The sequence below is a fragment of the Pseudopodoces humilis genome, chromosome 1 (genome assembly GCF_049639895.1).
Source record: "Pseudopodoces humilis isolate 2021_Gansu_Grassland_sample_001 chromosome 1, ASM4963989v1, whole genome shotgun sequence".
Lineage (NCBI taxonomy): Eukaryota > Metazoa > Chordata > Aves > Passeriformes > Paridae > Pseudopodoces > Pseudopodoces humilis.
The window spans coordinates 69,919,487-69,946,553 of NC_142200.1; the positions used below are offsets into that span (position 1 = coordinate 69,919,487).

The 27,067-nt window shown below is 40.5% G+C and overlaps 1 protein-coding gene across 1 annotated transcript; it reads right to left on the reverse strand.

Moving 5' to 3' along the window:
- Positions 1 to 28: 28 nt before the first annotated feature.
- Positions 29 to 25,623, reverse strand: C1H7orf57 (chromosome 1 C7orf57 homolog). The gene is given in 8 exon segments (XM_088051872.1): positions 29 to 93; positions 3,616 to 3,663; positions 3,666 to 3,750; positions 4,865 to 4,969; positions 24,911 to 25,034; positions 25,036 to 25,071; positions 25,198 to 25,300; positions 25,533 to 25,623. Coding segments are annotated over 8 exon segments (657 nt in total).
- Between the last annotated feature and the right edge of the window lie 1,444 nt (positions 25,624 to 27,067).

Below are 27,067 nucleotides of genomic sequence, written 5' to 3' on the forward strand. Positions count from 1 at the left end.
GCTTTAGTTTCCCCAACAGTCTTTCAAGTTACTTATTACTTCCCTGAAACAGTGGCTTTAACTCATTGCTTGCAGGTGGTGATTCAGATTGTTCTGAAAAAAACAGAAACAACAGAAAAAAAGATTAAAGTTTACAGAATAATTTCAACCATGAAAGGTAGCTAAAATTTTTGGTTTCTTTCTCATGGCAAAATACATATAAATTCCACTACTTTTCATTTTGAATTAACAAGATAAACATGCTACCTAAGAAATTTGTAGTATGATGCAGATCTGTATCCCAAAATGAGGAGATTATGGATTTACATGTGGAATGGGTTGTAGCTCCTGCCTGATGTGTCTAGGACTTACTCTGTTCAAGTGAGAACAGAGAAAGCTCCATCTCAAGAGGGAGCTGCAAGGTGCTCATGCTGCCAATTGCTTTGGATGAAGTAAGTACAGAGGTGGGGAAAAAAGTAAAAGCACTACCTTCAGCAATCACCTAAAAGAATGAAAATGACAAGGTCAAAACTGAATGAAGATACATATCTGGATGAAACCATTTTGTTAAGAACATTAAAAGCAATCTCCTTTTACATTGAGTTACAGAACCAATCTCAATTGGAATAGCTATGATTGCAAACAAAGGCAATAGAAGCAAAGCAGGTATCATGTTATCAAAAAATTTGAGAAAGAAAAGCAACTCAAAAATTAGATGGATGTGTATGTCAATCACACTGACTTTTCAGCAGCCTTTACAGTGTACCCATACTTTTCTTCTCTATTGCCTAAGAGGTATAACCAAACCAACTTCATGCTTACTCTGAAAAATCTTCAAGTTTTCTTTATATCTCTAATGAGATGTCTCATTAGAGGCACACACATTAAAAAAATCAACTATCACCACATTAATGAAATTGAGATTTTGAAATCCCCTTTAATTTTACTTACAGTAATGGGAAAGAAAAATGTCAGCACACAAGAAAGTTAAATAGAATCTGAAAACAAAGAAGAATATTCAAGGTTTTCTTTCATGCTGAGGAAGAGCACTTCTAGACTACTGTCATGGAGTTACTTTACCTTTAAGAAAATTTAAGTTGCTGGGAACTGCCTGGAGTCTTTTCTCCTGACCAATTATCAGTCATTGCTGAGAATTGACAGCAGTTTAGGCCATTGAAAAGTGGGATCAACTTGTGAACCCTACCTTAAAGTGTAAAACCAGAGCTCTCTTGGTTCTCTTTGTTTCCTGGCTGGGAAGGGTGGCAGAGCTCCAGGCCTCCCGTTCCCTGCCCAGGCCGTGCGGCCGGGCGGGGACTGGGCTGGGCCCAGCGTCTCCCAGCCGGGGAGATGCGGGCCCTGCGGAAAAAGTTTCCTCCGGGCTCTGGCCGGGCCGGGCCGAGCCGATCTCTGGCTCGGCTGCAGGTTTTTTGCTGTAACTAAATTCACTAGAAACTGCTGAGTGAAGAAGGAGAGAGGCTCTGGACCTGCAGCGGGCTGGGCGCGGCAACTACACTCTCCAGAGCAGCCATGAGGAGCTTTCCATCGCAGACGGCTCCAGCTCCTGCACCGGCCGAGGCCACAGAACTACCTACAACAGCCTGGGCAAGATTTTAACTCTTTCATTACCCAGATGAGACTTGCGGATTAATCTTTTTATCCAGACAGAGAAAAAGAGAGTGATCAACATGAAAAGAGACTTCATAAACTACCAGTGACAGGAAAGAAAAGAAGCTTCAGAAAAGGTAGAGAATTAAGAAGATGCTTTAATTAAGCTGAAATATCTTTCTGTTAAAACTATGGAAATGGACAATAAGGTCTTGAAAACACTCCTTTAATTCATGACAGTATATAGGGAGGAATAGAGTGTTCAAAGTGTAAATTTTGAGTAAAAAGTAGAGTAATTATGGTACAGTGAAGTGCTGGAAGATTTGAAGCCTTGAGAGGCAATGAGAAAACTGTTTTCTGGTGAAGCTCACGGAAACAGATGAAGAAGACTTTTTGCCTTTGAATAACTTATCCTTAAAAATCCCATCCCTAGACACATGGCCCATACACACTTCAGAGTGATGTGAAAATGGGAGGAGTGGGCTCTAATAATAGCAGCTCTGGGCAGCTAACATTAGGGCAATGGAAAACTATAACAAAAATAGTTTTTCTTGTGAGAAACTCCATAAATTAACAGGAAGAAACTTCTGTTTCTCTATAAAGACTGGTGAAAAGACTGTAGCAAGAATTGGGACTGTTTTAACCATCAAAGTTCCAAAGTTTTTGTCTCTTTTGTCATGTGAACAAGGGAATAGTGGGTAGACGGGATGAAAAGGTTTTTCTGGAAGTTATTCTGGTGTTCTTATTGTAGTTTGTCAATAAACTTTCTTTTTTTCCTTTTAAGTTTTACGCCTGTTTTGCTCTTGTTCTAATCCATATCTCACAGCAAGAAATAAGTAATTTTCTTAGTTATTGGTTTAAAACCACGACAACTACATGGTTGAATTGTTGTGTCACTGAGCCTCTCAAAGCAGCATCCTCTTCATGATCAGAGTTTGGATGCTTAAGTTAACTCGAAGAGTGGAGTGAAGGTTATGCATTCTCCTTTAGATTCAGACTGAAATCTGGCTTCATCCTGTGGAGGAATGGCTAGAGAGCAAAGGTCATATTCCCATGCAGCAGTTAGCTGGGAAAGAGTTAGACAATGGAGTACAGTTGGTGTGAGATGTTGCAAAGTCAGGAAGGCCTTAGTGATAACTGTTAACTGAGAACAGGATGCTGTGATCAGAAGAATGTGAATTCAGCATAGATGAGCGATCACAGGAATGTAGAATTAGGTGGAGTTGACCTTAAATGAAATATCCAATAATGAGCTTTCTTTTGCACTATGTATGAGCCTAATTACTGATGTTATATAAGTGGTTTTAGAGTTGCTAATAAACGAGACTTGCTGACCATGAGAGCATGAGGCTTGTCTTCCGCGGCTCCGGTAAATCCCGACATCATCCCTCAGTTTTACGACATTTTTTCTTCTGAACAAAACCACACAATTTCTAGTTCTCTGTTTTCTCCTAATACTCACCTGGAGGAAGAGTTTTTTCGCACCAAATATATATATATATATATATACACCATAGATACATTAATGTAAGACACAAAGACGAATTCAGACAGAGCTGAAGTGTCAGAGAAATTAAAATACCTGGCCTCTAAGACTTTCATACATTATTATATCAAGGTCAAGGGAATAATGACAATACCCAGAGTATACAAAAGCATTCCTTGACACAAATGAAAAAAAAATTCTAGTGCATGCAGTGGAAGGTCCAATAGGCAAGTTGGCTGTGTCTCTGCAGCATTTTATGGAAACACATCACAGAGAAGCCTCTAGAACAGAACACAGAGACCCCTGAATGGGAACAGAACATAATGCAATTGTAGAGATGAAAAAAGGCCATGAAAGCACCTGCCTTCACTGACTGCAAACAGAAGCATTCCTTTCTTTAGCTGGTCATAGGGTATTGTAAACTAAGCACAGTAATTCAATGTGTCTCACCCTATTCAGAGAGCTGCACAAATACTGAGGCTGCCCTCTGCTGTTACCTTGAGAGTCCAGCTTATTTTAGAAGAAGCAGCTTTCAATAATGTTACCTTCAGAGTGCTCACTATTTTCTGATATTTCTTCAGTCTTTTTTCCCATCCAGTACACTGCTGAAACCAGTCAGACCCATAACCATTACTCATCAATTTGCTAAAATTTACAGCTTCACTTTTTCTCTGAGCAGGCTTGTAAATACAAATATATTAAAGAAAAACAAAAGCAAAAGTAAACAAAAATGGGGGCTAGGTGGAGAAATAATATTTTTCACAGAAAAGACATTATTATAAATAAATTATAAAATAATTTCTTTCTAATTATAACATTAATTTAAAAATATAACCATTTATAGCTTTATAATTTATAACAAAATAATGTAGAACATATGTTCTACATGTAATTATCTAAGAAGAAAAACAAAAATAAACAAAAAAAAAAGCACAGAAGTATGCCTGATTTAGTACTCTGTAAATTTATATGAGAAAAGCCATCTGTTTCATTGGAATTTTACATGTATAATGCTTACACAGTTCTGGTTTTAAAGACAAAAAGTGCAAAATGGAAATCCCACAAAGAATTTGTGAGTGAAAAAGGCTGACAGTATTCATTCTGTAATGCACAAAAGTGAAATTATGTCAAAAATTTTCTCTTAAATTCATTTGACAGTTTAAATACTTATTTGGCAGCATTAACATGGTTCTAAAACATACTAGGATTACTGATGACTGAGCAATATTTCTTTAGGAACAAGTATGCAGATACAATTCAGCTGTGAACACAGCTGATGATGTGATTACATCACATCACACATGACAAAAATTTGCTTAAAACACCTCTTCTAGGTGTTCATTAGAGTATTTTTGCTCTGTCTGATCTTATGGAGCCTACAGTTTATGTCTTTCCTTAAATCATCAGTCCTACTTGTTTCTCTGTAACCTACACAGACAGAAGTAACAATGTAGACTATCATTTTCACCTGTTCACTGGTATTAAGAAAAAACCCAATTTAGAATACCATAAAAGTCTGCTACATGAAGATATGCAACTCTATGCTTTGTTTTCATAACACAAAGTTGTATTGAATAATTTTCATATTTGAGTTAAAGTGCTATTATTATAGCTGCTTTAGACACTTTAAAAACTATTTTAGCATCACATATGATAGCAAATTTTACAGCAATTAAGATCCACAAGGTCCATACATATATCCACTAGTTCCTACAGCTTCACAAGGAGCAATTTTACCTGTACGCATGAATAGTTGCAGGCTTAGGTGTTTAATGATTTTCATAAATGTACTACTTATATGGGTGGGAAGGAAAGCTTATTTGTTCCAGTAAATTCCTTATTTGTAGAAACAGTTGGCATTCTGCTTGGATATTTAGGGCTTATAGGTGAGAACCTGTGCTAGAGAAATCTTAACTCAAACAAAAGGAGTTATGAAAAAAATAACCAAGAAGATAATATAATAACATAGCCTTCAAAAGTGAGTGTGATATTAAAGGCATAAATGTGTTCAAATTTTATGTCTTATCTACATTATTTCCATAAGTAATAGTAATGAACTATTGAGGAATAACAAAAGATAAAGCAGCCCCTTAGTTATTCTACATGAGATTAGCTGTTTGCTTTTTCCGCAATATCCTTTACACAAATCTTTCCCTCACAGTACACTTCTACCCAAAATTAAGCTTCAAATTCAAACGTATGCATTGCAACCTCTCATCTTGGTCCTTGATCTCTGTATGCAGAATATGAAAACAGATCACTGTTACTAAAGTCAGGAGGACTAGAAATTAACTTACAGTTCAATTGCTACTTCTTTTTTGGTTTGTTTGGTTTTTGTTTTTTAATAAAAAGCATAAAACATACTATATAATAAGAAAACTGTTGTGGTTATTAATTAGAGGTTTGATATTCAAACAAATACATATATATTAGGGGAAGCCTGCAGCAGGAAAAATATACTTTATTTTTATCATCTTCCCAATGACAGGTAAATAAATTCAGTATTGACTAAAAGACTGAAGGATGGCACCTAGAAAGCCAGGGAAAGACAACACACACTCCAGAAGTGAAAGTGGGAAAACCTGTAAGTAGTGGAGAAACATGAGCAACACATATCAGAGCTCTTTATCTTAACTTTGATCAAAATCAACAGCTGCTAAATGTCGCTCTATTAGGAACGGCGAGAAGAACGACACAGACTCTCTAGGGAGCTGATCAGGAGAATTTCTCTTGGTTTATTGCTTTAGATCTTTTTTATAGACCGATACATGAAAAGTACAGAAAATAAATTATTATTGGCTAGTAAACTAACACATCACCATCCTTGGTCAGTGGGGCTCACCACCCCTCGACCTTCTCTTGCAAGAAAACAAGAAACAGACAAACAGCACCTGCAAGGCTGTTTTCTGTCTCTGAGGATTGTTTTAATTCCTCCCCATGATTTCCCAGGCCACTTTCTCAGGCAAGACTGAGAAAGCTATGCGGCCTGCAATTTCCACAGGCACTGTGCTCTCTGTTTCACAGTTAGCATCCACAACTAAAGGGTCAACTTACTTCCCTCTCAAATAAAAGCATGAAATTAAATATAGTCAACAATTCCCAGATATTTGTCACTGAGAGTTGCTAAGAAATTATGAGTTAAAAAAACAAGACATCTTTAATGACTACAGCTTCCTTTGTTGCATGAATGGGGCAAGGGGGATGTGGGAACTGACAGTGGTTAAATAAGAGATTTTTAGGCTTCAGGCATTAGCTTGAGCCTGTGTGAAACTAGTTCTCATGATGACCTGAGAAACCATAGGGAGGAATCCAGACAGTCCTCAGAGAAGGAAAACAACCTTTGCAGGTGTTGTTTGGATCCTTGTTGTTTACTTGCAAGAAACAGTCAAGGGGTGTTGTTCCTAACTGTCCAATGATGGTGATGTGTTGGTTTAATGACCAACAAGAGTTTTACCTCTCGGACCTTCTCATAACTGTCTATAAAAGAAGATCTGGAAGAATAAAATTTGCTGTCTTGCACAATCCAGAGTCTATGTTGTGATTCCATTGTTCCTAATTTAGGGTGATAGGGGGAAATCCTGAAGACAGCAAAAATTTTTTCAAAGCTTATTAACAAAGTTTTTGTGTTACAGTAATATATCCTTTTAATTAGAACCTACATATTATTTAACTATTTTCTTTTTTAAACATGCAACACATGAGAGCACCCCATGGAATAAGATACATTAGTTGCAGATTATTTACTTCTGGTAACTAAAAGTGAAATGTATTTTTGCTCTGTAAACCTACAAGTACATTAAGGATAACAATACTTTCAACCTATGTGGACATAGCTACTGAAATACAGTTAACAGAGCAAAAAATAATGAAGTGAAAAAATTAGATGTGTCAACAGCAGTCACACTTGGATTGCAGACACTACAAAACACCCATGAAAACCTCTGTAAGAAGATTCCAAAATGTAAACACACCAAGGACTTCTCAAGGAGCCTGTGCACACTGAGTATGAAAAGAGCAAACAAAAGTATAATGGCCTTTGAACACATCTAATCAATGAAATAATTAAGAAACCACTAAAAAAGCAGATCTGAATGTTCAGAGAATGTAAGTTTTATTATCTGGAAGAAAGTGAAGCCTCAGACAGACAGTTGTATTGATTCTGAGCCAGGATGTAAATGCAAATGCATAAAAGTGCTGAAACCCCTTCAGACTTCAGTGGAGTCAGACTGGGACATTTGTCAAAGAAGAGATGAGATTAGCAAGAGCATGCAGTATTAGAGGCTAGAGCAGAGGCAGCTATGTGAGATGAAAAGGAGGGTCTTTGTCCAACCTGGAGGTTAAAAACCACATCAGCTGCTTAGAACCGCTTTTCAAGTTTGTTCACATTGTTTGCTGAAGCAGCCTATTTACTTTCAAAAATGCCATCCTATTGTGCAGAAATGATATCACTGTCTTCCATCTATCACTAGACTGGACTACTTCAGACTTGACATGAAAGTTTCAGATCCAGGACACAATTACCTACAGTTTCAACTAACAAAAACAACCTCAGGTGACATTGGTCACATGCTGAAGGCAGAATGGCATGCGGGGCAACACAGAAACACAACTCAATTTGATAGTCAGGATACACAAATAGCAGAAGGAGATGAGATTTTCCTCTTGGCATCAAACAAAAGCACCAGGAAATGAGGTCTAGTAATTAAAGTGTTAGTTAAAGGACAAGGAGAGATTTTGACTAGAGAAAAATGTTCAAACAGAACATTGTTTGTTCTGAACACTGAAAAATCTTCAAACTGTCCAAAATAAAGTTAAGAAAAAAAAAGGGAAAGGAAAGGCAAAGAAAAAGGTCTTAAAGGCTGTGAGCAAGAGCATTGTTTTAAATGTTATCTTTCTCGGCATTAAATAAGAGGCTAGCATAAGCTGCAGGGATCCAAACACTCCCTACTGTTCAAGTAAACTAATTAATGACAAAAGTAGCAAGGAAACAGATCAGAATTTGGCTTTGGAGGGCAGCTGCAATCCATTCAGATGTTATCTGTTACTTTGTTAGGCAAATTCAGCATTAAAAGCAGACTCTTGTTCGACTACACTCCAATGATTACACCTGAGGGGGCTTTCTCCCTTTGAAAAAACTCTATTTAGCAGCCATCAATTTTCCCAGATAAACTACACAGGGCATTTTTTTTACAAACTACACAGGGCATCTTCTTGGTTTAAGGTGTTCTCCCCCTTTATGAAGAGATGGCAGCAATATACTCTATATGTTTATTATAAATATTATATTATAAATTTATTAATCTTGGATTCAAGAATCATAGCATAGAACATGTATTGTCCCTGGCTGGTATATGAAAAACAATGGCTATTTGCAGGCAGCATGGTAAAATAAAAGCCTCCAGATGAAATCCTGGCTCCTGCGCTATCAAGGACAAAATTCTAGATTACATTTCAAATCTCTCTCTGAGGTAAAATCCTGGCCTCAGATGAGCAATCACTTTAGTACAGCACATACATACATACCTAAGTACATATGCATACATACACAGACATTTCAGGCAAGTGCCTGAAAGAAAGGACTTTGGAGATGAAGGGCTAATCTTACTGGTGACACAGGGATATTGCCAAATGCTGATGCAAACCCTGGTAGCACCTCCAATTGACCTGTCCTGGGGTGACTTTATGATACTGGTATCCCCAATCGTCTGGTTTATGTTATATATTAAGTTCTGCACCTTTAAGACTGGCTTTGAGAGCAAGAGAGGGGGAAGAAGAAGCGCGCAGTTTGTGTTAAGGAAAAACATCACTCCCACACATCTCGCTCCTGGACTGTGGTGTCTGCAGCACGGACAGACAGCGGGACAGAGCTTCTCTCTGGCTTTTAGTTTTAGCTAGCTGAGGTAGAGGAGTTCCCTGGACCTTTGTTTTTTTTTTCCCTCCTTTTTTATCTCTTGGATCTGTGCAAGCCTGCTCTGGACTGAACACCCAGCCAAACCCCAGGAGCTCACGCCTGTGGCCCACCGGGGCCTGGGCCTTGGCACTTTCCAGCGCCGAAAGGACTGATAAGAACCTGAGCGAGCCGAGCTACACCACATGAAAAGGACTTTTCTTCCTAGACTTGCCATCCCATCGAACAGTGAGAAGTTTTATTATTTAATATTATTCAATATCTGTTAAATAAACAGCTTTTTCCACTTCTCTCCAAGAATTTTTTACTGTTTTTTGTTTTTTTTTTCTTCCCTTTTCCAGACCAGGGGTGGGGAGGGGGCATTTCCCTGAGGAAATCCCCATTTGGAGTTTTCCTCCCTAATTTGCCCTAAACTAGGACAGACCTCTCACCCATACAGGCCTCCCTCCTTCTTAAGGTCACAGCTTTTCCACCCAACCCACTGGACCATAAGATGCACAGGCAAAAGGATCACAGAATCACAGAAAGGTTTAGCTTAAAGGGTCATTAAAGATCACCTAGTTCCACCTCCCTGCCACAGGGACAACTTTCACTAGACCAGGTTGCTCAGAGCTCCATCCAGCCTGACTTTGAACATTTCCAGGGATGGGATGTCCACAACTTCACTGGGCAACTTGTGCCAGTGCCTCACCACTCTCACAGTAAATAATTTTTTCCCAGTACCTAGTCTAACCCTACTCTCTTTGAGTTTGAAGGCATTCCCCCTTGTCCTGTTACTACATGTCCTTGTAAAAAATGTCTATCTTCTTGCAGGGTCCCTTCAGGTACTGATATGTCACAATTTGGTCACCCTAAAGCCTTCTCTTCTCCTGAATGAACAATCCCAATTCTCTCAACCATTCTTCATAGGAGAGGTGCTCCATCCCTCTGGTCATCTTTGTGTCTCCCTCTGGACTTGCTCCAATAGGTGCAAGGTGCACAGGTCCTTCCTGTGCTGGTGACCCCAAGAGCTGGATGCAGCACTGCAGATGAGGTCTCAGCTGAGCAGAGCAGAGTGGCAGAATCCCCTCTCTCGCCCTGCCGGCTACACTGCTTTGGATGCAACCCAGGACACATTTGGTTTTCTGGGCTGGGAGTGCACATTGCTGGGTCATGTCCAACCTCTTATCCACCAGCACCCCCAAGTCCTTCTGGGCAGGGCTGTTCTGGATCTGTTCATCCCCCAGGCTGTGCTGATACCAGGGGTTGTCCCAATACAGGTGCAGGAACTTGCACTTATGCCTTGTGAGATTCCTATGGGCTGGTTCTCCCTGGGCCAGAAGTCCATCTCTTTGCCATGAGTACAAAGGCTAAATTCTTCATGCACTAATACTCTTTGCTGACTTGCAAAATTCCCAGAAGAATAGAACTTATTGCTGTGTTAAGGCACTAGGGAGGAACTACAAGATCCATCCTGACATATGGAGAACCATGTAATGGTCCCCTGGATCTCCAATCCTTCTCTACAAAGAAATAACCACATGCAATGGTGGAGATTTTACTACTTCAGAGCAAAGCTTAAACCTTCAGAGCAAGGGCCCACTTGGGAACAATGTTTTCCAAACAGAGCAGAAGAGGTACCCTTAGAAGTTAAATGGTTTTGCACCTGTTCCTAAGGGTGCCCTTTGGGATATAACTCCATGATTGCATCATGCATGTCTCTTCTGAATAACTGCTTACTCACACTGGACAGAAAAACATTTTCCATACATTCAGTCTTATACTACCAGAAGTACTTGAGGTAGTTTCCTGCTGCAGTATCATCATGTAGTCAAATAAATGAATTGAATATTCCTTATAAATCTGCCTGTGGTTGTTTTGGAATACATTATTCTTGCCTTACAACATACAAGATGTATGGCAAAAAAATAAAATTGAGACACTTTGGTAGGACTAGTTCCATTGTCTCACTTGGAAGGCTCTTTGGGAAGGTACTCTACGAGCATGGGATAGAAGCTTTCCAAAAGAGGATATTCAAGAAGTAGCTGTGAAAGAAGAACTGTGTGAGATTTCAAGATACATGATACGCTTTTCAGTGTATGACAAAGATACTGTGAAGCACAGCCAAATGAGAAATGGTGGTGTGGAGGTAGAGCTAAACCTAGCAACACTGAACCTCTCTTCACAAGGAACCTAATCTTACAGAAAAAGACTGATAGATTTAGAACCTTAGACAAAACTTCAGTTTCCAGGAGAATAGTGTAAATTATATTTGAGGACCTCGGCATATTCAAAATCTGAGCTGAATATATAGCATATATTCACGTTGCATTTAGTCATAAATAAAGCACATGACTAAATGAAACTGGGAACATGTGGCACTATATTAGGAACAGTGATAAGCATGACACTGACTCTCCTAGCTGCGTTGTCCGAGAGAGCAAAGTTTATTATTCTAGTTCTTCTTTTATAGACAGGTTTAAGAAGGTCTGAGAGGTACAACTCTCATTGGTCATTAAAGTTACACATCACTATCATTGGTCAAGTGGAACACCACCCCTTGATTGTTTCTTACAAGTAAACAAGAAGGATCCTAAACAACAAAGATTGTTGTCCTTTAAAGGAAAACTGCTCGGAATATTCATAGAGTCCTCATAGAGGTAAAAGTGAACTTCGTTTATTGCTACATTCTTATAGGGTGTATAATTATAATAGGTATATAATATATATTATAATAATTAATTATTATATAGTATAATTATTTCTTGCAGTTAATTATTAATAATTATTTATTATAATTAATTGTTTTTTCTTTATCAAGTATTAATAATTATTTATTAATAATAATAATTGTTATTTATATAATTATAAGTAATTACAATAGGTATTTAGGTATTGTATATTGTACATTCTTACAGGGTCTTACAGGGTTCACGCAGTTTAAACAAGGCTACTATTGGCTACTACATTTTGTTTATCATTCTTTTTCTTGTACACATCACTATTTTTCTTCATTCTTGCTGCTCCAGGAAATCTCAAGGACACTGTCTCTGGAATTGTACAGTGGGTTGTGCATGCAGGCTCTGACTAAAATATCATGTCCTTGCTCTGTTAGAATGTTCTCTAGAATTCCTCCTCTTCCTTTTTGTACAACCCAGGCCTTGGATGCTATTTGTTCTAGACTTTTGTGGATACAAGATAACATACAGCTTACAATAATTAACCCTATAAATAAAATAACAAGAATTTGTCCCCCTTCTAGTACAAGACACTTTAACCACCCAGTGATGCCCCAGCTGGCTAACCAACTTCCAATGGGTTCATCATCTAATTTCAGGGCATGTAACCCATTTTGCAGTTGTTTCAGTTGTTTATGGATAGAGACTGAGTGGTCAGAAAGGTTCATACAACACATTCCTTCAAACTCTTCACAACCACGTCCTTGCGATAAAAGCAAAAAATCAATTGCGGCTCGATTTTGAAGCACGGCATGACGTACACTACTCACATCAGCTGAAAGTTCACTAAGCATTGTCGATGTCAAATTCAATTCTTTTCTGGCCCAACAAACTAACCTTTTAATGTTGATAAGCTTCTAGTGGCAGCTACTCCTGGAGTAAAGAATGAGGCTAGCCAAATTGTACCACGACCCCAGAATTCTGGGTCACTAACATCATTACACTGCAATTCATTTATGCTCCATCTCGATCATCTGCTGCTTTTTGTTCTATTAGCTATATTTAACAATTGGTGCAAATTTGGATGGAACAAAGTAAGTTTTCCAAGGTAGCAGGGTCCTCCATGTGGGCTAGCAGGTATTCCATTCCATGCTCTGTCCCCACAGATTAAAAATATTGCATTAGGCAGTTGCTTTGGTAATTGTCTTGTGAGATTACACTGTGAATAAAGGGCTTAATTTTTGGTATTAGTGATAAGGTCATTTATTGGGCTGACGGTAGCCCAATATTGCATCCTTATGTTCACCTGGCTTAAACTGGCCCCCTGGCTGGGGGCTTAAACATTAGCCATCCTCCTGAGGTATTGGTGGAACCTAACAAGTCTAATTCTTTTGGGGACCCTACAGTAACATTAAGAACTTCAATAATTTTTGCTTGCCAACAGGCTTCAAATTGTCTTGATGTGAAGCCAACAGTGCGATTGCACTCTTGCAACATTGCCAATTGATTCAATCAAGTTTCATTGCTAACTAAACCTTTAAATACCTGAGGATCCCATTCTGGGACTCTGGGACATGAGGCAGGTGTGAAAAGGATCTCCAGGTGTGGCTAGGCTTAAGCACATTGAATCCTGGCCTGTCAAGTTTGCTAGAGTAACCCATATGTTTTGTCGCTTCTGGATGCTAGTTAGCAGATAGTTAGAATTATACATAAGATAATTACTATGAGTAGTTTGTTTCACGCAAATGACACCATAATTTCAGAATTACAGTTAATCGGCCTTCATTACTTGTTGAATAATTTTCTTTAAAGCTTATACTTGTTAGTATAACTCAAGTTCAACTGAACTTTCAAATGTGCTCACCTTAATTCTTGTACCTATCTTCTCTAAAATTATTAATGTAATTGCAAACAACAATTGTTACACAAGTTAAACTTTTGTCTTAAACTATTCTCTAACTACTTTTAGCAAACGTGCCTTGGCATTCTTACAAGCTAAGTGTAAAAGCAACTTTCCCAAAGGGCAAGGGATACAATTGCAATTTCTGTTTCTATATACAGTCAGACTGGGCTTTCATACTCTTTCAGGTCTTCTACTAAAATTCTTTCAGAGATAGAATATGGCTCAAACCAATTCAGTCTTGGAACATTTGCTGCTCATGCAACGTCAGCTGACAGTCAACTAACGACTGATCAAAGGCATTTATGTTCACATTGCTCTTTGCACCTTTCGTGGCTGGATTGGTCCATCTGAAGACACCCATAGCAGTCCAGCATCTGTGGAAACACAACTGTATCCTCACCCATTAAACAGCAAGGGGGTTGGTCCCTCCCAGATACCTGTCTTTGGATTTTTATAATATAATTTAATTTCTGGAGTAGCTTGCATTTTTATCTGACTACTGTGAATCACCACAGGGAGATGCTCTAAATCTCCAGCTAAGCTGAGAAAATTTAGAGTAAATGACACTTGTTGTAATTGAATGGTGGGGTCTGGTTGTTCTGGTGTTTTTTTGTTTATTTAAGTACTCTTTCAAGGTTCTGTGGGCTCCTTCTATAATGGCTTGTCTGGTTGACACATGGGGAATCCCAGTTACATGTTTAATTCCCCATTTTTGTAAGAACCGAGATACTTGTGCTCCTACATATGCAGGTCCATTGTCTGTTTTCAGCTCTTTTGGCACTCCCATTATGGCAAACCAAGCTACTAAATGTTGGATCACATGTATACTCCATTCTCCCACTTGTGCAGTGGCCCAAATAATTTTTAAAAAGGTATCTATTGTAACATGTGTATATTTGAGACACATGTGTTACACCCATTTGCCAAATCTCACAGGCCTGAAGACCTCACAGTGCCCATGAGACAGCTGTAAGCTCTAACGTTTGCAGTGATTCATGTGACTCCATCTGTTGTATGACTTTTCCAGCTTGACCCTTTTTGCCAGGTGCATGCTGCCTTTTCCACTGTTTTCCTGCATCAGGATATACTGTAAGTCCTTCTACTGGTTGTTGCACTACTTTGGGCTGCTGTAACCATTGTGGCTTAAGAATAATCTGTAGACATGGATCTTTAAGTTGCCTATTATGCACAGTACCTGGATAACTGAGCAGAGCTAACTGTATCGGTTCTGAATGTCTCAGCATCCATTTAAAATTTTCTGCTTTTATTGGGAGGCTAATATGCTCAGGTTCATCATCACTAATATCCATTACCTGCATTCTCACTTTTCTGATGAGGTAAGCAATTGCTTCTGTTCTCTGCCAAATACTCATAGGCAGCATATGTGGCATGAAAATCCTTTCAAGAATTGTCAAAGGCTCTTCACATTTTGCTGATTGTCCAAAAGACTGTACATCTTTGATAGGCTGCTTGGCATCATTACACCTTTCAAATGGGTCTTCTCCCCCTTTTTCTTTTTGCCAAGCAGGCCATTGGAATATGATACTGCAAGGAGCAACAGGATGGTTGCAGATTAAGAGTCCCAAGGGCACATCTGGCAATCTTCTGTCTGCAAGCATTGAGAGTAGTTTCTAAGAATGTGAGCCACTTCTTCTGGTCTACAGAAAGGGTAACTGGAGTATGTGGATCAGTGCCTTTTAAGAGGCTCATTAAAGGTGCCATTTCATCATTTCTGATGCCTGCAATGGAACGTACCCATTGTAGGTCTCCAATGAGCTTCTGGGCATCATTAAGGGTTTTTATCTCAGTAGTTAATTCTAATATTTGTGGGCTGATGAACACGGTTGTCAGAATCTATCCTAGATATTTCCATGGGCCTTGTTTCTGTATTTTCTCTGGGGCAACTACCAAGACTTCTGCAGCAAGTTGAGCAGTAATGCTCAGTATATGCAAGGTCATCATCTTGGAATGGGTCAGGTTGACAGAACAAAATATCATCCGTATAATGGTAAATAATTGTCTGAGAGACCCTTGTACATACAGGCGTCAGTGCCCAATGCACGAACAGTTGGCACTTTGTTGGGGAATTTTTCATCCCCTGTGGAAGGACCACTCACTCAAATCTTTGAGCTGGACTTTCTTTATTGTTGGCTGGTAAGGTGAAAGCAAACCACACTGTGTCTTCTTTTTGTAGGGGTATTTTGAAGAAACAGTCTTTCAAATCTATAACTAAAAGATACCAGCCCTGTGGTAGCATTATGGGAGAGGACATCCCTGGTTGTAAAGCTCCCATTGTCCACATTTGATCATTTACTTTGTGCAGATTATGCAGTAGTCGTCACTTGCCAGATTTCTTTGGGATGACAAATATTGGGGTGTTCCATGGGCTGAGCGATGGCCGTATGTGTTTTGCCTGGAGTTGCTCTTTAACAAGTTCATGTGCGATTGTTAGCCACTCCCAAGAGAGAGGCCACTGCTCGACCCACACAGGTTCATTAGTTTTCCATTGAATCTTTGGGGTCGGTGGCTTTTCAGCAGTACTGACCACTAAAAAGTCGACTGGGTAGGAAGTGTTAATGTTGCTCTGAGCTGGCTTAGAACATCTTGGCCAATGAGCCCTCCAAGGCTTCCAGGCAAAGGCATAATGTATGGACACAATGGTAGTTTGTCCTTCGGGAAATTGAAACTGAGTTGGGTGCACACTTTTCAGTGGTATAGAGTGTCCTCCTACAAATTGTACTGAGTTTAAGGCTCAGTGGAGAGGCCAATCTCTCGGCCACCAGGCTCAACTGATGATGGTGACATCAGGTCCTGTATCTAGCATCATTTTGACTCTTTGTTGTTTCAATTTTTCACATAAGGTGACCTCGATTATTGGTCAACATTTCATTTGTAGCACAAGATTCACCACTATATATCCAGTAGGCCTGAAGCCTTGAGCTCCACACTTAGGGGCACTTCGAAAAATGTCTTTTTCAGTCACTACCTCTTGAAACAATACCAATTGGGTGATTCTTGTCCCTTTTTTAACCATGAGTGGAGGGGCTAATGTAGAAGCACAAATTCGTATTTCACCAGTATAATAGGCATTAATAACTCCTGGGAGAACAATGAGTCCTGCAACTCCAGTAGATGACCTTCCAATTAGCAAAGCACCAAGTGCACTGGAGACAGAATAAATGGGTCCTGTGACTCCAGTTGGGATTTTATGGATGGTACTGTTGATAAGAGTGATGCCTACTGATGCTGCCAAATCAATTCCCAGACTTCCCCTGGTTGCTGGTAGGCTGAGTTGTTTTATAGAGTTGGGCCGGCTACTTGTGTCCCCGTGTGGCAGCTCTTCATGCTCTTGCTCCCATTTTTTGCAAAACGACATGCAGCAGTAGCACGATTAGCTTCTTGGCATCTATCACACCATACAGTAGCTTGGGAGGACTTTCGGAAGTGTCCTTTGGTGCCACATCAGTAACAAATGCTTGGGGTGGTGGTTTGTGTTCATTTTCCAATTTGCTATCTGCAGCTGCAAGTAAGTTCATAGTTGGTTTCATGGCTCCTGCAACTGCATTAGCTTGTAAGCTGTCCTTGTGATTGATTAACTCTCATGGCTATATCTAGCATGTCTCCCACATCTGTTTCTTTTGGAAGTGTAGAAAGGATAGGCTTTATTTTTGCGTTGGCATTCTCAAAAGCTAACAGTTTAAACATGGTTTGATTTGCTCCTTCAGTCATATCATTCTGAGCTTTCAGAGCTGCTGACAGAAGATCAATAAAATGAGGTTACGGTTCTGTAAGGCCTTGCCATACAGTTGTAAAGGAAGGGTGAGGTTTTGAATCAGGCACTGCATTGAAGGCTTGATGGGCTAGTTGCACTGACAGGTGATGCATTTTAAGGGGATAATTAAGTTTTATGGTCATGTGACTGTAGATTCCTGATCTAGTGAGCATGTCAGGATTAAGTCCATACAGCATTATCATTTTGATCTCGAGGTCGGTTGGCTTCCAGAGCAGCTTGTCTTCTCCATTCTTTTTCCCACACCATGAATTGCAATGGAGATAGAAGTAAATGCATTAAATTCTGGCTGTCCATGGGGCTATTAACATCAGATGTGAATAGCCAGTCTAATGTTGTGTTTATAACTTCAGATTTGATGCCATGTTCAGTGACTGTCTTTTTGGCTTGTTGCAAAATTTTCCAGTCATGCTGTTCATATCATGGATTTTGTTGATCATATAGAATAGGGCAGGTGACTGCCCCTGCTGCTTGCCACTCTCCTTCAAGGGTTGCATCTCGAATGACGCTAGTCCACCTTTGTCTCAATCTTTGTTTTTTATTTTCTTCTTCTACGGTAGTAGAACTGGAACCTGAATAGGGTGGTGGCATTATAAGTGTCTAAGGGTGGAGCAGATGGTTCAGGATGTATCATATCTTGCAATTGTTGAACAGATTTTCCATGCTGTCTCAGCATTTGCTGTGAAGCTGCTTTGTTCTGGTGACATTGAGCATCAGTTGTGCCTAACAACTGCTCAATGCGAGCTTGCAGTTGCTGCACAAGTTCTTCTATTTGTTGTTGCCATTCTAATAAGTCTTTTTTCGGTGCATCATTGCAATCCATTGTCTCTTGCCCTGCCGGTGGACCTTCAGAATGCATCCACAGATAATCATCTGAGGGAGAGGAACGTCTTGTGGTTTTCCCCAATGAACAGTAGATGGCAGTGAGGGATAAATCTTCGGCTTGCAGTCTGGTTCTCTTTTTTCTGCTGAAGTTCAGGGCGCCGCCTGGCCAGGGCCGGTGGCTTCTCCTTCTGGAGTCAGCATCATTTCTACATCGGCGCTTGGTGGGGTTAACTTCCGGTTTTTGCTCCTCCAGTGCAGACCCGCAGGTCACGGCATCTTTTTGAGTTCTTAGAAGTTCTGAGACAGAGCTACACTGCTTTCCTGTTAACCCTTTGACTGGCCGAACATGCCCAATCCCAAAGAAAGCACCTAGACGGCCGGCTGGTGTGGCAGGGGGTGGCTGTGACACAGTATCCTCAGACCGAACCATAGCTTGCAAGGCAGCTGCAGCAAAGGTAGATTCTGCTTTCATGTCTTTTAAGGTATTAATTACAATCCTCCAAGTCGAGCCGTAAGATAGAGTGTCCTTCCTTTTCCCCATAATTGTTTTTTCCCACAACTGATCTCCTATTTCTTTCCATTCTTCCACTACAAATAGCAGTGGAGGCACTTTCAAGTACCCGTTTTCTCTAGCCCACACGACGAGCTTTTCCAGGTCTTTATCCTGCTTCTCCTCCTTTAACAAGGATACTTTGAAGCAGTTTTTGTGCTGCTGCAAATTCAATATTCATGCTGGCAGCCACTGACGGGGGGAAGGGAGAGACCCTTCCTACCTGAGCGCTGACGCCGTCTAGCCTTTGGATTCTGCTCAAGCTCCTCCATCAACCGGTTTTCCACAGCTTACATTCCCTTCCCTCGTCCACCTGCTGTGCAAACCTGCTCTCCCAGCTCCAATCCACTTCCGCGTCTACCCGTTGGGTGAATCTGCTCGAGCTGTTGACCCGCTTAGAGTCCCTGTTCAGGCACCAGGTAAAGGAAAACGCTTGAAATATTTACAGAGTCCTCATAGAGGTAAAAGTGAACTTCATTAATTGCTATATTTAGTACTTTCTTATAGGGTCTTACAGGGTTCACGCAGTTTAAACAAGGCTACTATTGGCTACTACATTTTGTTTATCTTTCTTTTTCTTGTACACAACATCACTGTTTTTCTTCATTCTCACTACTCCAGGAAATCACTGTACAATCTGGAATTGTACAGTGGGTTGTGCATGCAGGCTCTGACTAAAATATCATGTCCTTGCTCTGTTAGAATGTTCTCTACAGTCCTTTTCCAAGGACTGTTTGGATTTTTCTTTATGCTTTCTCAGGCCAGAGTGAGAAGCTTGTGTGACTTGATTTCACACAGGCTGTGTTCCCTGCTTGCTTTTTGCATTTAGCACCCACAGCTCCCCTTTTTTTCTTTTAGGGCAGAAAGGCACAATTTGTAATCTCCTTCTGGGCCCTTGCAGGAAAGAGAACAAACACAGCATCCAGAGGTCCCTTTAGTAACCTGTTGATTACCAGACAGAACCTCAATTGAGCACTGACTTAGAATGGTCAGGGAGATTCTCTGGCACATGCTATTGAATCCTTCATGCATTTTTATCAAGCCCTGTTGTTCATTCTTTCAAGGAGTCAGTTAAACTTGGTAAACTTGAGTGACTCTGAATGTGCAGGAAAAATTTTCAATAATGAAACAAAGTTGCCTTATTGACGTCTTTCAAAAGTGAATAATCTAACCATTTGGTTATGTCTGCTATATAAGCAGATTCAATGACCAAATTCAGAGGTACCTAACTGGACCAAACTTGTTTTGTGACTTTTTACTACTTGACAGTCAGATTCATCTTTGTAGGTATCAATAGCTTTTCTTGTTTTTCACAATTTTCAAATTCTTCCAAATGAGCAATTAATTCAGACAGCATGGGTACTGCTTGTTTGTTTGGTTTTTGGGTTTTTTTGTTTGTTTGTTTGCAAAGGTATGTGATAGTTGATGAGATTACTTACTTTTTCAAGGATCAGAAGGTCTACTCTGATAAAGGCTGCAAAACTGTACAGGACAAATATTTAAGTTTTGAATCTCCAAAGCCTTTTCTGAGCCTTTGAAAATCTGTGTATTTGCACTTACACTTTTTACCTTTGCAGAAAGTGTTGTAAAAATACCAGAGTGAGCTGTATGGGCTTTATGCAGGATTGGATCATTGTTTGTTCAGTTTTATCGATGATACCTGTAGGATGAGAATCTGAATTGAAAACATTAGTACCAATGAAGGAATTTGCTTGATGAATTGGATTCCCAAAAATCTAAATGATCCCAATTACCACAAAGTAAAACCACAGCCCTTGGTACTTACAAACAAACCAAAAACATGTGAGATATTACATGAGGTACTATTACATCTTTTTGGAAAATTATTAATTTCTGGCTTAGAGTCTGAGAGGGATCTTTTTCTTTACAAACAAGCTGTGGGTCTGCTGATAAGACGCAACTATCACTGAGAGACAACAGAAACAATAGGATAGATTCCACTGAAAGATGAAAGAGGCACTGAAAGAGCACCATGAATTTTGCATTGGCGGGGGGAGGGGGGGGAAGTATCCCAGGTATCAGGCGTTCCCGAAAGCCTGTACCTCTCAAGTACCTCAGCCTATGGGGAAAGAGAGAAGGGACAAGCGGCTGGGAATTGGGATAAAAGGAGGCTGCGCCCTCCAAAAATTTGAGAGACCCCAGGGGAATGCCCCATGGCCTCTCCCTTTATTCAAATAAAGTAAAAGGATGCCTTTGTCTCCTTTTTGGACGTAAACCTCTGGTGTTTGTGGATTAATTTTCCTGACAAGTCCAAATAAATGAAAGTCTGGGAAAAGTCCATCAGCTGAAGACGTTGAACTTTAGCATCACTAGATGTCGTCTTGAATCCTGAAACACATGTCTTTTTTCACTCCTCGAAGGTGATAGGTATTTGATGTGACTATTTGGACCTGCTGATAGTAAAAGACAAACATACCTTCTCCCAAGCTAATAAATTAATTAAACTTTACTGTTGTTAGTGAATCCAATTTCAGACTGATAATTCATTTTTCAAATTAATACAAATATACTTTGTTCAAATTCATCTGGGTTTTTTTGGGTTTTGGGTTGGGTTTTTTTTTTGGTTGTTTTTTTTTGTTTGGTTGTGTTTTTTTTGTCAGCCCAGAAACTGCAAAGAGCTAAAGTGTTCATATGCAATTTTATTGCAGAAATATCTGAGCTTGTTGGTGATTCTTGTCCAGAAAGAGCTAAAGCGCAGCCAGTGCCCAGCCTAACTGGAAAAGAACCTCTTAAATGATATAATTTTAAAACAAAATTCCCAAAAATCCTGGTGTAAAAACCAAATGAATCTTTAAAACTGTAACTTATCAACAATATCATGTTATATCAGTAGATTCACATTTTGTAATTAATATACCAGTATATTTTCGTTCATCACCCCCCGGGGAAGGGGGCAGGGGGCAAGACAAAGCCGCCGTTCCCTTAGCGGAGCCGCTCTGTGGGAGCGAGGGAGCTGCCCATCTTCCCCGCCGTGCTGTGTGCTAACAGCACAGTGGCGGCTGCTGCGAGGCGGGAGGGACAGAGGGGGAAGGGGAGCCCGGACCGAGAAACCCAAGCCGTGGCTTCTCAAGCCCCGCCCGGCCGCCGTCTCGACCCCTCCGGCACCGGAGCAGGAGGGAAAGGCGGAAGGGTTTCCACCCTCAGCCGCAGGGAGAGCACACGGCTAATTATTAAAACAAACATAGGAAAGTTAAAGGCATAAAACACTCAGAAAGGAAACTTTTTCGCCGCAAAACCGATGGGGTGGGACCATGGGGAAAAATCTCTGTTACAGCGTCTTTTGTCCAGCTGTCTCTCAGTTTCGTGACCACGGTATTCTGTCCAAAGCCGAATCACTGGAGCTAGTTCGTGTTTTAAGAATTCCGGACGGGCTGGCACAGGGAGCACAGTACATACCGGGCGGGGAAGCCAGGCTGGCCGTGGCAGGATGCTCTGCTACTGCTGCTGCTTCCGCTCTCGTGGTACCATGCCTAGGTGGCCACAGCTGTAACATTTTAAAGCCTTCTGATTCAGTGAGTCCTAAGCTATTTACCTCCAATTCAGAGAGAGGGAACGAGTTCCTCTGCTTAACTTTGGTTCCCTTTTGCAGGAAAACCATTATCTCAATGGCCCGCAAATGCAATTATGTAAACGCAGTGGTTTATCCCAGGATTATAAACTCTAGCTTCATCGCGATTGCTGTTCCAAGCCTGCTCACTGGCTGGGCCCTCTGCCCGGCGTCACTCAGACCTGTAGCTCTCCAGGAGCACATGGAGAAAAAGCTTCTTACCTCTCAAAGGTGGAGGAGGGAGACTTCAACGTCCTTCATCTCGTGGCTGAAATGTACATCAAGGGATCACCAGATGTTGCACTATATTAGGAACAGCAAGAAGCACGACACTGACTCTCCCAGCTGCACTGTACAAGAGAACAAGTTTTATTATCCTTATTCTTTTTTTAATAGACAGATTTGAGAAGGTCTGAGAGGTAAAACTCTCATTTGTCATTAATGAAAGAAATTGGCCAGGAGACAAGACTCCTGTTTTATGCCTTTATTAAGAGTCAGCTCTTGAAGTGGGGGGGGGGGGTGGGAGCAGAGAAGCTGCTGGCACCACAGCCATTCTCACAATGGCAGGTCCAAGGAAGAGCCACAATTCAGCCTTGCAGCACACACTGCAAAGCTAAGGCTTACCAGCCTCATGAAAATAGCCAGAAGGACCATTGTTCTGGTTTGTTGTCTAGTGTGGTCAGTCCTTTCCAGTCCTCTTGAGGTCATGGTGATGCAGGAAAATAGTTTCTAAGCAGGCTTAGGTGATGTAGGTAGATGTTCTTTCGTCATAGCTTGCTAGAATATGTTTCTTTGTCTTTTTATTCCTCTGTTAGCTCATTGTTTTGGTGTCTTGCATGCCTTAGTTTGCATATTATTCGGTTGCACAGCTCCCTGGGAGTTGCTTTGTTCTAGTGTGGCACAGCTTCCATGGGAGTTGCTTTGTTAGGTGGCCCAGCCCCCATGGGAGCAGCTTTGTTACACAGTAGCAGGGAAGTAAGGGAAAGGGATAGAGGAATGTCTCATAAGAACTCTTAAAACACTTCAAAAACTGGTAAGTAATTAGCATTACTAATAACCATCGGAGTAAACAAGGGGTACAACAAACAAGGTTTACAAATGGGATTGTAACATTACAAATGGGATTAAGAACATTAACTGTACATAACTAAACACAGTATTTTAACCGGGGTGGATTTCTTGAGAGATTTTATTCACGACAATTAAAGTCACACATCACTATCATTGGTCAAGTGGAACACCACCCCTTGACTGTTTCTTACAAATAAACAAGGATCCTAAACAACCCCTGCAAAGATTGCTGTCTTTTTCCAAGGACTGTTTGGATTTTTCCTTATGCTTTCTCAGGCCAGAGTGAGAAGTTTATGTGACTTAGTGTTCCCTGCTTTCTTTTTGCATTTAGCATCCACAGGAGCACATGAAATTTTCAGACACATGACTGAATGAAACTGGGTCTCAACCAAGCTGCACCAAAACTGAAATGAACCTCAGTTCCACTTTACAAATCAGCACATGGGATTGAATTACTGTTATCAAAGTTAAGTATGACATGTAGACCACAGAACACAACTAGTTCTCAAGTGAGAGAGTAAGGGACTCGGAAACAGCACTTCCTCTCTGACCTACTTCAGTTCCTTTAAGAGGCACTGCAGCAAGTCATATTTTCATTTTCAGTGCCTTAAATCTATGATTGGAACAAACAAACAAACAAACAAACAAAAAAAAAAAAGCTTCACCAACAAGCATCAGGCAAATTTAAACATATGTTGCTTGCTTGCCTGTTGTCACAGATTCAGTAAATATTCCCAAGCCTATCCAGTAATGAGATGTTCCCATTTACACAAGACACCATTCTGAATTTGCACTAGTTATTCATCTCAGCAAAGGCTGAGGACTTTTTGTCCTAAATGTCCAACATCTGCCCTTCTGTTCAAGAAGGGAGGTACTAGTGTTCAAGTACATCAAATGCCTTTCCAGGTATACCCCAAAGGCCTATGGTAAATGTGGCAACTGAGATTATAGAGATTATAGAGGATATTTAAAAAACATAAGGCTTCAGCATCTAAACTGGGCAGGGGCAGGGATGATGAAAGGGAGGATAGCAGAGAGGTCTCCAAGACAAAACACTTGTCAGTACAGGAAGATTTGTCTGGGGTATAGTTTATTCATACTTACTTTGTCTTGGATACATCTTTCACTCAAAGACAGCTAGCACATTATCTTTGGGAACTCCCTTCCATTTCAAACTACATTAAACTTCATTTTCAGAACAGTCTTCTGTTCTTATCTTCTTCCTTACCCAAGACTACGAAACAAAATGTGTCTTCACCAAGAATGAATTGCAGAAGAAATAAAGCATAAGAAGACAGAAACTAACTACTGCTTTTTATTTATACTGAAGTATATGTACCATATAATGTGATAGGAAACTGCATTTCTGGTTCTTACACTACACCTGCAGCATTTAAGAAAACATGATTTTCTTCTTGTTCTCTAGCTGCAATATAAATATTGATTCTGGAATACAGAAACTCACATGGATTACAGCTTCCCTCCTGTAAGAAGCAACAGGCCCAGACAGAGAAGTGTTTACAAGCTCTACAAACAGAGCATCATCACAGGATGCCTCTCCATTCTACCTTCTTTTTCTTTGCGTTTTCTTTGACCCCAGCTTCCCACTGCCAAACACTTTTTGTATCAAAATCAAAAGGCCCATTTCTTGTCTCATAACTGTTACTGTGATGGTCATCAGCCATAAACTCTGTGAACCATATAATCTGGTAGAGAGGAAACACAGCTCCTGCAGGCAAAGATTTAATGCTTGTTTGTACAAGGTATACAAATCCTGCACTTTAGTATAGAAGTGTTCAGAAATGTTAACAGGTAAAGAAAGACGCCAAGATATGTTGGGACTCAGCATTCTTACTGTGGCTCCTCAATCCCTGTGGGATTAGTACAGTGTGAGTACCAGTCAGGTGCAGCATATTCGGCTGGAGGGGACTTCATTACCACAGGAATGTAGTGCTTCAGTACGTCAGGAGAAAAGACAAAAGCCAGTACTTTTCTGACTTCTTATCTAGTTGCAAAAGCACTACCTTTGTTTTCAGATTGCTGTTCTGTCAGGAAGAAATTAATTTCCTCATTTTTTCATGAGTTTATTTCAAAAGTCCAGAGGATCCTTCTGTAGCATCTACAAGCACTTTATACCGCACTCAAGCAAAGCCAAAGAAAACAAAGGAAAACCAAAGAAGCCACACAGATGCTCATCAGGTAGGCCTCCTTGCTTTGCCAGCCTCATGTAGGCTGAATCAATCTCTTTGATCCACTTCCCATGGCACCCAGACAGTGGCATTTCATGGGGAGCTCTTGAAAGGTCACTAAGACCCAGAATCTGGGAGGGAAGTAGGCTCTTCTCTGGTTGTTTCAGTGGCATAGAGTATTGCTGTCATGAAATAACAGAAAAGAAAGTATTTATGGTAAAAGTTAACTGCTAGCATCCCTTTTTCAGGCAACTTAACAAATTGAACACACCTGGAACATGAATGACGTGCTGCATTTCATCGTAGAGACAAAAGACCAGGCTTGCTTATTCTAGGGGAAGCACATGCAATTCCTAGAGAATCAGATGCAAAGCACTTTTGTTTCAGTTTCGAGACAGCATTCAAGTTTTTCCATAAAGTGTTCTCATACAGAGGATTGTGCCTCTTCATTCAGAAAACTAGTTCCAAGGACAAATTTACTAGGAAGAAGAGGTGGAGAGCTTATTCTATAAGCACCTGGAGAATGTTTCAGAATTTCCAGGCCTTGTTCTTGTAGGTGATTTTAACCTACCAGACATCTGCTAGGTACTTAATACAGCAGAAAAGAGGCAATCCAGGAAGTTTTTATAATGTGTGGAGGTCAACTTTTTGTTGCAGATGGTGAGTGAGCCCACCAGGGAAGGGACTATGTTAGATCTGTTGTTTGCAAATAGAGATGGGCTGGTGGGAGATGTGGTGGTTGGAGGCAGCTTGGGACAGAGATCATGAAATCATAGAGTTCTCAATATTTGGTGATATTAGGAGAAACATCAATAAAACTTCTACATTGGACTTACGGAGGGCAGAATTTGGCCTATTTAGGAGACTTATTCAGAGAGTTTCTTGGGAAGCAGCCTTTAAAAGCAAAGGAATACAGGAAAGGTGGGCATGCTTCAAAGCAGATATCTTGAGGGTACACGAACAGACTGGCCCTGTGTGCAGAAAGATGAGTCGCCAAGGCAAACATCCAGCCTGGATAGGCAATGAGGTTTTGAAGGAACTTAAGAATAAAAAGAGGATGTATCAACTTTGGAAGGAGGGTCAGGTCTCTCAGGAACTATTTAAGGGGGTTGCTAGTGCATGTAGGAAAAAAAAAATAGAGAGCCAAAGCTCAGTTTGAACTTAATTTGTCAATTTTGTAAAGGTTAATAAAAAATGTTTTTATAAACATATTAATGGTAAAAGGAAGGGTAAGATCGGCCTTTGTTCGCTATTGGATGTGGGAAGGAACTTAGTAACTGCAGATGAGGAGAAGGCAGAGGTGCTTAACACCTTGTTTGCCTCAGTCTTTAGTGGGAAGACAGCTTCTCCTCCGGACAACTGTCCTCCTGGGCTGGTTGATGGTGTCAGGGAGCAGAATGGTACCCCTGTTATCCAGGAGGAGGCAGTCAGAGAACTGCTGAGCTGCTTGGATGTTTATAAATCTATGGGACCAGATGGGATCCACCCTAGGGTGATGAGAGGGCTGGCAGATGAGCTTACAAAGACATTCTCCAT